General features: G+C 34.4%; 1 protein-coding gene across 1 annotated transcript; it reads left to right on the forward strand.

The window, feature by feature from the left end:
* The first annotated feature begins 362 nt into the window (after nt 1-362).
* LOC123530041 (uncharacterized) lies at nt 363-12,263 on the forward strand. The gene is made up of 15 exons (XM_053521749.1): nt 363-462; nt 1,236-1,330; nt 2,207-2,347; nt 2,777-2,882; nt 3,410-3,548; nt 4,219-4,303; nt 4,877-5,050; nt 5,815-5,888; nt 6,172-6,354; nt 7,613-7,786; nt 8,211-8,366; nt 9,005-9,091; nt 9,741-9,924; nt 10,873-11,072; nt 11,488-12,263. The coding sequence occupies exons 1-15, from the start codon at nt 363-365 to the stop codon at nt 11,726-11,728; spliced, it is 2,139 nt and encodes a 712-aa protein (XP_053377724.1). The 3' UTR covers nt 11,729-12,263.
* Nucleotides 12,264-13,805: the final 1,542 nt, after the last annotated feature.

Here is a 13,805-nt window from a genome sequence, read left to right on the forward strand (position 1 = left end):
TGTTCCTTATTGCGATCTGATAAAAAGAGAAAAACTATGGATGTGGTTTTTTAAATGTACGGTTTATATTACGCTAGACTACAACATTGACAGCGTAACCACACAGAGTTAGTAACTGAAACCCATCCTGATCACTTGGTGGTATTTAACTGAATACTGGTGATAAACACAAAATAAGCGAATCTGAAGGAATTTGCCCTGTGCATTTATCTCGGGTGAAAATGATACCGTGTAACATGTATAATAAACACTGTCAGTTTATTGGGTAAAGATCTTACTTTGCACATTTTGAAGATAAATATCAACATTAAACCATGTTTAAAGAAGGTTCTAACAAATCCTTACTCTATCTTTCAGGAGCAATGTCGCGACCATATAAAATCCTTAAAACCGGAGGGGGCATGTGGAGAAAGAAACAGCAAAGAATTGACGAATCAGAAGTCTTGATCCTCGATCAAAAAGGTAACACTTTCTCTTTTTAGTACACTTTTAGATATCTGATACAAATACGGTTTACATCCTCCCTGGCAATATTTAGAATATATGTTTAAAAAGCATAGATGTCATATGCACATAAATTTCAAAAGTTACAACTTAGTTTCATCCAGTCATATTAAAACTATTGCCCCTCTATTCATGATCCAGAACCCTTCAGTTTGAAATCAGCAAATATATACAATATAATACATGTTTAATGACTGTTTCCTTTTAATATTTATTATAACTATAAACTGAAATGTTTCTAGATATCTTATAATATGATCCAATCAAAAAAGTCAAAATTATTTCTTCAGCTGTAAGTTAACCATTTAATTGTTTTTGTTTACCGAAATGTTTAAGCAATATAAGAATTATAACGTCTTACAAGAAAACCATTAACAGCTCAGTTTTTAAATACATGAAAAACGGGATACGAACCCGCAAGTTTGAGAACTTTAAATGTAAGGGATTATAGTAGACAGAGTGATGAACTACTTACGTAGGTCTAATACATTCTTTGAAGACTATCCTGAAATGAAAAATATGCAAACTTTAATACATACAAGATGTTAGAAAGACATTTAAAAATGTGCATATTTGAAGTAGATCTATGAAAATAAACATATCCTTACCGTGTTGTTCCTAACCATGAAACCATCATCTTGGAAAGAAAAGCAAATACAGCTCTATATTTGCTGTACAGATCTTGTGCCATCAACATGACATATTTAATACTTGAACGTAATAACTGGCAGATGATGACAGGAATCCCCTTATTACTGCAGAATCTGTGGCATCATTAGCAGTAGAACTTGGTGAAGCTACATCATCTGATAGTTTTCAAAAAGAAGTAAGTACTAAAACAGTTTTGACAAGTTGCCATGTTATTGCCACCCCGTTCGCAGCGCCACTGAAGATACTCACTTCTGCCAAGTCTGTTGTTTTGAAATACAGTGGAATAGAATAACATGAGCGTCTGTTGTGATCAAGACTATTGGCCTTATGTAGGAAGCTGACTTGATATTGTTTACACAGGGGCAAATGACGTCAAAATAAACCGAATACACCTAAGAAAATACTTACGCTTAACCCACAGAAACCTGAGGTTCCGACAAGGCAATTCCTATCGGCTATGCTTGAAAACCAAAATCAGCAGCTGCCAGTTTCTAGACTTTCTAGACCCGTCAGCTTATATCGCCATAGTGTTAAATACTACAAGCTATCGAATTTTCTCTGAGCACAAAGTTAAAATTTGCAAATATATGACTGCTACAATCAAATGAAAATATGAAATAATGTTCCAACCATTAATTATTATGGTTAAGTATGCTACAAAATCGGAAATCGTGGATATTCCCAGTTCGAAAGAAAATGCGAATGGTGTGGTTTTAATCTAGTAGTTTTAATGCTATGTATGGTGGTATTTTTAAACTGGTTTAACCTTTACATACTGCTGTCTGTATTCAATGTATCCTTGAGTGCTTAAATTAAAAGACTAAGTGCATTTTGTATGGATTTTAGTCGCTCGTCTAGTCCATTAGCACAAATTGCCCACTACGTTATCCGTCCACAACTGTTTGTTACAACAATATAATTATGCACAAGAAATCGACTTTCAATTGTTGCTTGTCATTAACTGAACTTTACGAAGTAGCAATCGTGCATGATTTTAAAACATCCATCAATATTTATACGTTAGTAATTTGCTTTCCCCCTTCCACTTAAGGTAACACATAAAACAAACACGTTTCTGATTGGTCGACAAGAAGCGGAAACGGAAGTGTTCACTGATGTTCTTGTGAGACAAAAGGGCGGTGTGGACAAAGCTCTGCTGTATGTAATTTCTGATATAAAGATAGAATCAAAGGTAAGTTCTATATTTTAGAGCCCTAAGAAAATCTGAATGATTACAGGTGAGTGGAATCATTGTCGGTACTTATGCTAACACACTGTCCTAAACGTCAGCAAATTTTATTTCATTATTTATACATCCTTTTATTCAAACTGGAAGTAGTTATGAGATTATATGCTGTAATTGCTTCTCAGACAATTATATTAATAACTGTTCTGTATGTCCATTCCAATTTTCCCGACTTTGCATTCGCCACCATGTATTCAATATTGGCGTATTTTTTGCGCATTGCAAATTTACCTTGCGTGATTTCTTCCTTTTATGTGTTCCACGAGATCCGTTTTGACTTGAGAGCACTGCATTTTTGTAAACAAACGTTCCATCTTACCTGCTGTACGTTTTCGTCATACCGGTAGTACAGCTTGTTCTCGTTTTTGAATACAGATCTCAGTGCTGGTAAACAATCTGATAAACCGGGGTGCCAGCACATCTACTACAGACTCTGACTTGAAGACGCCTTTGCACCATGCTGTCACCAGGAATCTTAAAGGTATGGTTTATTATGAATTCTTATGAGCATAGCGTAACTCCAGTTGCCAGCGAAATTAAAACGCGAAGTTCTGTATGCACATTTTGAGGTTTTAAGCGGTACAAGAGAAGCTAATGTGACCTATCCTGCAGCGATATAGTCAAATCAAATTCAACTTTTCCTTAGCCCACCCGAGCCGCACCATGAGAAAACAGACATAGTGTATTAGCGACCAGCATGGATCGAGACCAGCCTGCGGGTCAGGATCCAAGCTGTTTGCTTTCAAAGCCTATTGCAATTAGAGAAAGCGTTAGCGAACAGCATGGATCCTGACCAGACTGCGCGGATGCACTATGTTGGTTTTCTCATGGTGCGGCTCATTTTGATATGATTCTGCAACAAATCAAGTAAAATGTCAAACTACAGTATCCTGTTGATAATATACCAGTTAATTCAGGGACAACATTTGGATAACGTCACAATAAAGCCTTGTTTTGTTTTTGCTAAATATATCAGAGAAAACTAACATGTAATTTTTATTTACACAGGTGTTGTTACAAAATTACTAGATAATGATGCTCTTCCACAAGCGCGTGACAAAAATGGCACTCTACCTTTGAAAATTGCCATGGACAACAAAAATGACGACATGTGTGCATTGCTGCTTGCATATATGCCAAATGCATTGTAAGTAAAGTCAGCATTAAAAACTTTAACGCTAGAAAATCTATATAAAATAATTATACTGTTTTCTTCATACAGTTGACATTCTTGGCATCAACACAGTCGTTTGTAAAATAGTTTAATGGCGGTCGATTATAAGACAGAATGACTGTGATAATAGGATGATAATATAGTGATGATAATATTGTAGGATATATATAGTAGGAAAATATAGAAAGTTTTATGATAGGTTGGCGACGTTATGATAGTAATCTATGGTATAATAGTAAGTGAAAAAGTAGAATAATTAGATGGCAGAATGTAAGCCTACCATCGCCATCATATCATTGTCAGTGTACTGTCCTTTCATCATGTTTTAATTATATCGCAATAGTAGGAATTTCACGAAATAAACTCTTCCTAAAGCAAAAATGTAACAAGAACATGGACATTGTCTGTTCCAGCTGGTTTTACAGCTTACGACAACTCTTAAGTTCAAAAGCAGCTAACGCAAACATGTTTCATATGTAACGAAATTGAAAAACTTACAGCTTACTAGTATTTGTCTCGGAGTTTCCATGATGAGTGTCAGCTGTGTCTTTGATTTCATCAAGACTTTGTTTATAACACTGTTTCAAAAAAAAAGATAGATGTTCATTAAAAATATCAATGTGTACCTCTCTTTATATTTAAGCGTACGTGGCTTATTTCTCTCGCATGGAAATTGTGTTGCCGAATTTTCAATTCATGATTTGCTTCTTACAGAAACCAGTATGCAGGTACTTAACCTCTCCTTCAGAAAAGTAGGATTTATTTTACTAAACTTATTGTTGCTGGGCTCATAAAGCAGCTAGACCCAGGCCATTTCCTTTAGAGAGCACGACAAAACAAAGATGGCAAGACTCATAATTGACCCGACCAAACATTGACAGAATATCGAAAAGAAAGTAGCGGCAGTGTATTGAAATCTTGAACAAAATTAACTTTATCTGTTATTAACGAAATTCTTTTACCATGAGATCGACATGACATTCTGTTCAATTGCATGGTCAATATTCTGTCGTGTCATTATTGCGTCGTGTTGATGTAATGAAGTAATGTGTTACTGTATTGTAAGCCGATTTTGTAATAAACGCTACCTTATAGTCTCCTTCTTATCGGCAAATAACAGTCCCCATATTGTTACTGTGGGCATAATATTTCTTGTATACCTAGTAAAATAATCTCTGACCACATATCTACCTAACAACTCGAACTGATTATTCCATATACCAAGTAATGTCTTGGTTTGCTTCAAAAATCGTAAGTAGCTAAAACGTTAAACAATATATCTTATATCTATGCCTTCATAGAAAACGATTCTATCAATACTTGACTGCTTGATAGAGACAAGAGGTTCCACCGATAGATTGAGAGTATTTTACGATCTGCTGGAATGTGACGAAGACGGACGGACACCTACAGACAGCAATTTCATTGAAAAGTCAAGATCACAGCTTCAAGTTATTGCTAAACAGGGTAATAAGGTATACATGAACATATATTTGCTATGCTTAAAATGAATTTAGAGATGTCAGATTAACTACTAGCTTCTTCTAAAATACCTTGCTTGTTTACTTGATTTAATATATATGTGATAGGCACAGTGGCATTAAATTGTTCACGTTATGGTACCAGTTATTAAAGAAAAACAAACATTCTAACACGATCCGATTAATTTTCCTATTAAACAAAGAAGGCTGGAAAAAGTGAATTATTAAACAACAATTCACTGTTCTGACGTCACAATTATTACGTCATAGCGTCAAGCGGCGTAGCGGCGCGCTGGAAAAGAACCCGATTGAAAACGGGCAAATATTTAATGCATGCCGACAAGGATGTACCTTAAAGTCCTTAGTAACCTGTTAAAATCGAAATAATATATCTCATTTAGTGATTTGCTCTTGAATAAATCACTGTTTGTCGTTCAGATGCGTAGCATTATATCACGAGGGCTGCGCCCTCGTGATATAATTCCTTCGCATCTGAACTCCAAACAGTGATTTATTCAGCGACAAATCACTGATGAGATATATTTTTTCTTAAGTAACGATACTTGGGATAACATTTGTCATGCTCTGTTGGTATTATGACACAGATTGAATCTTTAATCCTTTCATGTGAAATCGCAAAATAGTTTAAATAGGAACAGAATATGCTTCGTTGTTTTATGCTTACCTTTTGAAACAAATAGTTCAGTTTTGAAAAACAGTTTGAAAAAAGTGCGCAAATTTTACATCTTTCACTGCAGAACATTGTTTACCATGACGCAGTGAGGTTGCTTACAAGAAGAAAATGGAAGCTGTATGCCAAAAGGAGGTTTGAGTAAGTGTATGAAGCGAGTCTTATATATCAAAGTATATCCAAAGGCATGTCAATTTTCGCATAATTAAAACTTCCCAAAGGTCCTTGTTACCATAAACGGTAAAGAGGATTCTGATTTGATTAGATTTTTAAAAGAGGATTGGAGAATGTATGATTGCACTTATAAGGGCACTGTCAAAAATATCGGAGTCAAAACCTCGAGCTTAAATTTCCAACACATGCGTGTATTAGTAATTTATCTGAAAGCCATCTATTTGAACATCAATACATGTTTCCATTTCAGACTTAATTCTTTTCTGTATATTATTGGACTATTTTGTATCACATACTCCGCTATCGTGGCTGTGACGACACCCAAGCCTGATGTTTATAATGGTCCTCTACAAACATCCAGGGCTGTGTTCGAAGTGTTATCCCTTGTAATGGTTGCGCAAACATTGTCTACAGAAATTAGTCAGTTGAGACGGTAAGTCACATAGAATTGGTGCTGTGATTTCTAAATCCCATAGCTGCCTAAGTCAGTTCAATAACTGTGATACCTTATTTTTTAAAAGACACTGTTCCTCGAAGTTCCATTAATCAGATCATAAATATCAGAATTGTATTAATCTTGCCTCTTACAAATTACCGACATTTGTATTGGTCAAGAAGCATCACCAACTGACCATATATATTCCATATCAGGTTTGTAAATACCCGATATGGATTATCATTGATACATCGGTAGCGTAGTCGAATTGTACCGAGTCACGCGCTCGCCTGATATGGATTTCCTCGACATCCTTTATATGTTTAAATAGTTTGTCATGATCCCAATATTTCCATAACACTAATAATAGTTAGATGTTTTATTCTTAGCTCTTGTGACTAATGTCACAAGTGTTCTTGATTTATTCCCAGCTGTTACTTACCACAACTGAATGAGATTTCAAACATGTCATTCCTAATATTGTTTTGATGAAATTATACCACTTTTTATACTTTCACTGTTGTCAGCGATTTAGTATCATGCATCACAGTACCTAAAATCATAATTTAACTACTCCTTAATGAACCTAAATGAAACGACACAAACGTATTTGCCAATGGCAAATGACAGAGGTTCCATAATTGTAACTATTATTGTCATGAAATTTTACCCCTTTTTGTATTTAGACATCTTCTCTACGAAAACGTCTGTTTGCAAGTAGTATCTAAGTGACTACACATCACAACTAAATGAATCATCCCACAGTTCTCTACATGAATGACTTCTTACTTTGACTTCTTTCACTTTGATTCGCTTTAATATTTATCAGTATTGTTTCTTACACTCATTTGACATTTCACCTTAGAAAGTAGCCAACCTTTAGTAATGTATTCTTGTTGAACTTTTCTTCTTTTGCGACAATCTTCTTTATCTGCTGATTACAAGAAAAAAACGTCAGAAGAATTCTTATTTGCAAGTTACTGTTATTGCAGTTTGTTTTCTTTTAAACATGTTTTAAATATCACTTGTGTTGTATGCAGGGGATGATTACACAAAACATAGACTTTTCTCGCTTTTATTTTGTCGTGTTATAGGCACCGAATGAAATATACCAAAAACTGATTTAATTGTCAACCGACACGTTTTATATCTTCCTTTTAAGACATAGACCGAAATATTTTCAATATACACGGAACCAATTTTGTCATTGTATACAACTTACTCACTTACCCTCTTGATTTGTTTTCTCTTTCAGACACAAGCTAGAATATTTTCATGATACATTTAACTGGTTTGAACTGTCCTCGGCAATTTTGCTGGTATTTGTCGTCCCTTTGAGATTTACACACAACAATGTACAGTGGCATGTGTTTGCATTTGGATATATATTTTGGACAATAAGGATTTTCAAATTTGCTGCAGTATTTAGGTAACTATATTAATTGTGTGTCTGTATTTTCTAATAAAGTGATAAAGAAAGCGATGTGTCAATGTCCGTGTATTTTTTAGCAAGGTCATTCTTAGGATCAAAATAAAAGTCCGTGTACATCAAAGCTGAGACTTATATTTATTTTCGTTGGGTTTTATGTCACACCGAAAAACATTTTAGCTTTTTAACAGTAAATCCGTCTGGTATTGTTTTGCCTGGTTGCCTTATGTGTTTCAAGGTATATTTTGAAAGATTTGATTAATAACTCAGCACCGGAAGCCTTAAAGATTTTGATTTGATAAAAGGAAGGATTTCAATTGAACTTGGCAAGTATGTAAATTGTACAGTCAATTGTATCCTGAAATTTGTGCTAAATAATTACAAAAATATATGTCTAGACTGTATTATCTATGTCATATTTCAGACAAACTGGAGCGTATACTCAAATATTGGCAAGAATTATTGCTCATGATTTCATCCAGTTTGGTGTTGTGTTCTTCGTCATCCTGCTTGCCTTTAGTGTGTCATTCTTTCTGTCTCTTAGGGGTGATAAAGATCTGGATACACATAATGAGACAAGGTAGTATTCCCAACAACTGTTGAATGTTTATACATTCAAAAGTATAAATAAGGATTAAACATTTTATTTAAAAGGGCTTGGCCTTTATAAACTTTTGTTGCCAACATGCATAATTGCCACAATAATAGATAACGACCCTAATATGATTTGCTCTGTCAAACTAGACTTAAATATGAAATGTAAATTAGCTGCTTTCCAATACACTAAATGATAAAAGATGAATTGGTTTACGGCGGTGGAATGTAAGAACACAGTACAGTAGAATAATGTTTATGAAATATATGAACCGCACCATGAGAAAACCAAAATAGTGCGTTTGCGACAGGCATGGATCCAGACTAGCCTGCGCATCCGCGCAGTCTGGTCAGGATCCATGCTGTTCGCTAATGGTTTCTCCAATTGCAAATGGCTTTGGAAGCGAACAGCATGAATCCTGACCAGACTGCGCGAAAGCGCAGGCTGGTCTGGATCCATGCTGGTCGCAAACGCACTATGTTGGTTTTGTCATGACACGGCTCTTATCAAGCTACTCTCATGTCACCCATACAAAACGTTTGTAGGATATGGTGATATCGCTAATGTGACATAAACGTTACAAAATCAGTAGTTTAGGAGTTTATGTCTTAAATTAATTTCAGCACTTTCTGGGGAATATTGTTTGTTGGCATTCGGTCGTTGACAGAAGCTCAACCCGTGGTTGATTACACTGGAGACGACGGATATGGGTAGGTTTATTCTGGATATAGTTTGTTTCGTTTGCAAGTATTGTTTTGTCATTATATGCTTTGTGTCAAATATCTGCGATTTTATATAAAATTATTTCAGATGTTCTACTTTCATGGTGAACTTCACTTGAAAAAAAAACAACTCTTAAATCAGTAATGAAATTTCAATAATTTTAAAAGTTGTCAAATTTCTGCACTTTAAGTAAGCGCTCATATTACTGCATTTTAAAGAAGTATTTAAATTACAACATCATCTTTTCAATTAACTGAACTTTAAATCATAACTCATTACACATATTACATATAACACTTTAAAGAAGGTTTTTACTTATTTATGCACTTTAGGTAAGTACTCAAATTATTGCGCTTTAGATAAGTACTCAAATTGCAAGACTGAATAAATACTCAATAAGTGCTCAAATTACTGCACTTTGAATATGTACTCAAATTGCTGCACTTCAGATAAGTACTAACATTACTACACTTTAAATGAGTGATCAAATTAAAATACTTTTTATAAGTACGGCACATTTAAAAAATAATCAATATCGTACTATTATGATTTGTTTTAATTGTGGGCGTCATAACTGAGCAGTTATTTGCTCTGTGTGTAACGAAGACCCTTTCACATTATTATGTTATTTTACAGGAAAATCAGCGTTATATTTATGTTATGTTTCCTGTTCACGTGTATCGTCATCCTCCTCAACATCCTCATTGCACAGTTGACTGATACATATCAAAAGGTCCAGCAGGATGCTCAAAGAGGATTGGAGGTCAACAGAGCATGGATTGTTGCCAGGGTTGAGTTAAACACTTTCTTCTTTGGAAGGGTGAGTGTTGGGCGTTTGTCTGTGACTGAGGTAACGAAAGATTGTTGGCTGGCGCTTACGCGAGTTATGTTTATTTTCTCTCTTTTCTCTTTAAAGTTTAAAGTATGTCATATCAAATTGAGTTTATATTATGTGTACCTTTTGTTCCACTTTAAAACTTACCAGCTTCCCAAAATTAATACGTACAAGACCGTAGACGTTTCTTTAATCACTTTTTAAGGTTGTGTACAACGCTGCATGCAATTGTAATATTCAAGTATTTATGTCTACTGTACCATTATTATATAGAAAGTACATAATCCTTTTCATTTTTGGATATGTCTAAATACATAAAGCAAAACTGATCATAGAGGTAATGACTATAGAATAACGATACAAACAGTTTTACCCATCATTATTTCTTTAACAATGATTTATATTACAGCTAGATGTAATTTTTTATACTCTAAAGCTTAACTACATTTTATACATGATTCTCAGCTTGAAGGAACCGCTGTCACGTCACAGACAGGGAATATTGTATAAAGTGCCGTTAACTGTTTGGCGATCGGATTTACCGCTAGAAAAAAACACTTAAAAATCGATAATAGTTGAGAGGGATTGTTTTCTCCTTTAGTGACTTTTAACATATTTTCATAAGGTCTATGATTAAAATTTTAGCGAAGCGTTATACAACTCTTTAAGGGGATGGTAAGGAATAAGCACAATGCCATAGGTGGTGCAATGTCAGCTTTTACCGCATCCCAGATAACCCTAAGGTCAATATCACATTCCTATTAGTCTGTCATGGGGGCAGTACTTTAATTATTCATCTTTTCTCATTAAAGTAGCCTTAACAGGTACTGTGAAATGTTTAGGTGATATCGTTTGGTTGTTTTTTTTTCGAAATCCAAAGTCAGTGTTCCCAACTTACCATTGGTTTTAGTTCATTGTTTTATATAATTTAAGAACTTTAGAAGATTTCACTACAAGGCGTATAAAGATATCGAAAATTTGAAAGATGTGCTTACAAAATGGGAATCTCCACCGCTTAATGAAATGAACAAGTATGTCAAAGACATCTGGGACACCTTAGATAACCACAAAATGAACCTCCTTACCATTCAACATAGGTTGGTTCGTCAGGAAAATACTTTGCGAAATATGCAGTAAGTTTAACGTTTAAACTGTTTTTTGTAAAAACTAAATTGGTTTGCAATATGTCGCCTTGTATATATAGTTATTCTTTCATCAAAAATTGTGATATGAAATACAATCTATACAGTAGTTTTGTATCCTTAATAAAAGCTTCTGGAGTGTTTCAAAAATTCTTGAAAAGCAATAATTTTTATTTGTATGGTAACTAGCCTAAAATGTATGATTTTTCTCAAAATAGTATTTTCTGTTATGATAAAAAAATATATGCCTTTTCACAAAAAAGCAGTTAAAAAAAGTATTACGAGTGTATTATGGTTATCAATATTGCATTGTATTTTACATCATACTTAGATTTAGTTATACAGTCTGTACACCGGAGTTTTCGTATTCTTCATAAGAAAATACTTGTAAACATTTCCATTACAGAGATCAGTTAAGTTGCGTGGTTGCTATGCTCAAAGCGAGTTCCACTGATCCATCAGACACAGATCTACCATCATCTCAGACACCGAAATTCTGCCGAAGTGATACAGAACAAAATGGATACATCCGAACTAATGACACAACCAATGCTAGTGCAAGAAGAAAACATTTACATAAAGAAAAAAGCATTGCACTTGACGACGTTCAGGCTGTTAACGGTATAAATAAAGACACTAGTTTATGAAAACAAGACTCTACAGGTTTACACGAGAACAGTTTAGTTTGTATTTTTAAGTAGCAACAGGTCTGTTTCTGACCTCGTTGTGTTAGTCATCTATGCTGAACAATTTCGGACACTTGCCAAAACGTGTTTCAAAAAGTCAGATCTATAAAGACCTTTTTATTGTTTGAAATACAGCTTTTTAATCATATCATCGAAATCCCTTTCAGTGAGTCAATTATTTGTAAGCTGCCAAGAAATGTAATAAATAGGAGGTTTTTATACCTTACTTACTTAGCAAGGTAGCCTAGAAATCTACAATTTAATACTTTTAGTCAAGAAATAATTTTACTTTAGAAAGTTTGAGATCTGTCAAAGTTTGAGAACGCTTATGAAATTTGAGTGGAGTTTCAAAATGAAGAAAAGTCAAGTCTTTTGACTATTTATTAAAGTAAATGTGCTACCAACAAAGTTGGACATGTGCATTATGAATAAATAATTTGCTGATCACTGCATACATGTAGTCACTTGTTCGTAAAAATATGCTTACATCAGAATAAAGTTTTGATGTGCTTCCGTTTAATTTGTTTTCCGTTTTGCCAAAATGCGATCGAGTATAGTTAGTAAATAGATTTTGCAACCGTCTGTTTACGTGTAGTTTCTTTACTGAAACTGAATAATTTGATTAAATGCCTATTTTTATACAATGATATATTCAATGGCGTTGTACATAATAATCATAATAATGATAGTTATTATAACAATATTTATAATGACAATAATAATAATAACAGCCTTACTGTAACAAACAGTCATGACCGCATCCCTCCCCTTGAGGTCATTTACCCCTATTGCCAATACCAGTGCTTAAAGCATCTGGTACGTCCAGACGAGCTGCATATAGAGGTTCAACAACCCGCACCCCCACCACCCCCGTTAATGGTGTCATTATATACTATTTAAGAAAGAAATACTACACACTACCCTACCCATAGAGCCTTACCAACAAGTGCGTTTATTAAACAAACATTGGAGATATAAATGCTGAAATGTAAAACCTTTTACAAAAATTTAAGAACTATCACCTGCTGTTTTTCGCATGATAAACATTTAAAACAATGCCGCGAAATCTCTGAAATACAGTGTCTTAAGATTTTTATTTTGAATGTATCAAGTGATTTACTTTTGCGTAGTTCTAACGGCAGTTCATTCCAAAGTTTTGGACTAATAGTACAGAAACTTCTATCATTGACAATGTTTTGCACTTGTTGTATGGAACAACATAAGGACATTCAGAATTTTCAAACGATCGTAAACCTTGTCTACTAAGAATATACTCTGTAAGCAATTCTGTTAAATACAGAGGTGCTCTGCCAGTGTGCCGGCTATACATGAAAAAAAGTATCTTGAACTCAATCCTTGCTTTCACCGGCAACCAATGTAAGTGGTACAATGCTTGCTTAGAACTGTCAAATTTCCTCCTGTTAAGGACAAGTTTTGCGCACATGTTTTGAATACGTTGCATCTTACGCACCTCACAGTTAGCTACACCATACAGTATGACATTGCAATAATCCAGATGTGAAAATCTAGAGACAAAAACTATAATTTCAGTAGCTGTTTTTGTTAAGTATTTTCGGATGTTCTTAATTCGTAGGTAATTCAACATGGCTGTACAACATTTGCAATTTACAAGATCTTTAAAGTTCAAGGTTTCGTCAAGAAATGCACCGAGATATTTAATCGTGCTTTCACGTTTGACATCATCACCAGCAATGTTAATGGAATTTGTAAAACATTTGTTCTATTGAAGTCTGCTACCAAACATAATAAATTCAGTTTGAAAGTGTTCATTTTCAGTTTGTTTCTATTCATCCAGTCACTGATTATAACAGATGTAGGACGAAAGCTTTTACTTGCTATAATTATGATCATCAGCAAAACCGTAGACTGATATGGAGTTTGGAATGACATCAAAAAGAGTTCCAGCATAGGTGAGATACAGCCAAGGACCAAGGCAACTGCTCTGGGGCACACTGCATTCAAGATGGCAGTCTGATGAATATACACTGTTGATATTAATCTTACAAGTACGAGGCCT

The sequence above is a fragment of the Mercenaria mercenaria genome, chromosome 13 (genome assembly GCF_021730395.1).
Source record: "Mercenaria mercenaria strain notata chromosome 13, MADL_Memer_1, whole genome shotgun sequence".
In the NCBI taxonomy this organism is placed as follows: domain Eukaryota; kingdom Metazoa; phylum Mollusca; class Bivalvia; order Venerida; family Veneridae; genus Mercenaria; species Mercenaria mercenaria.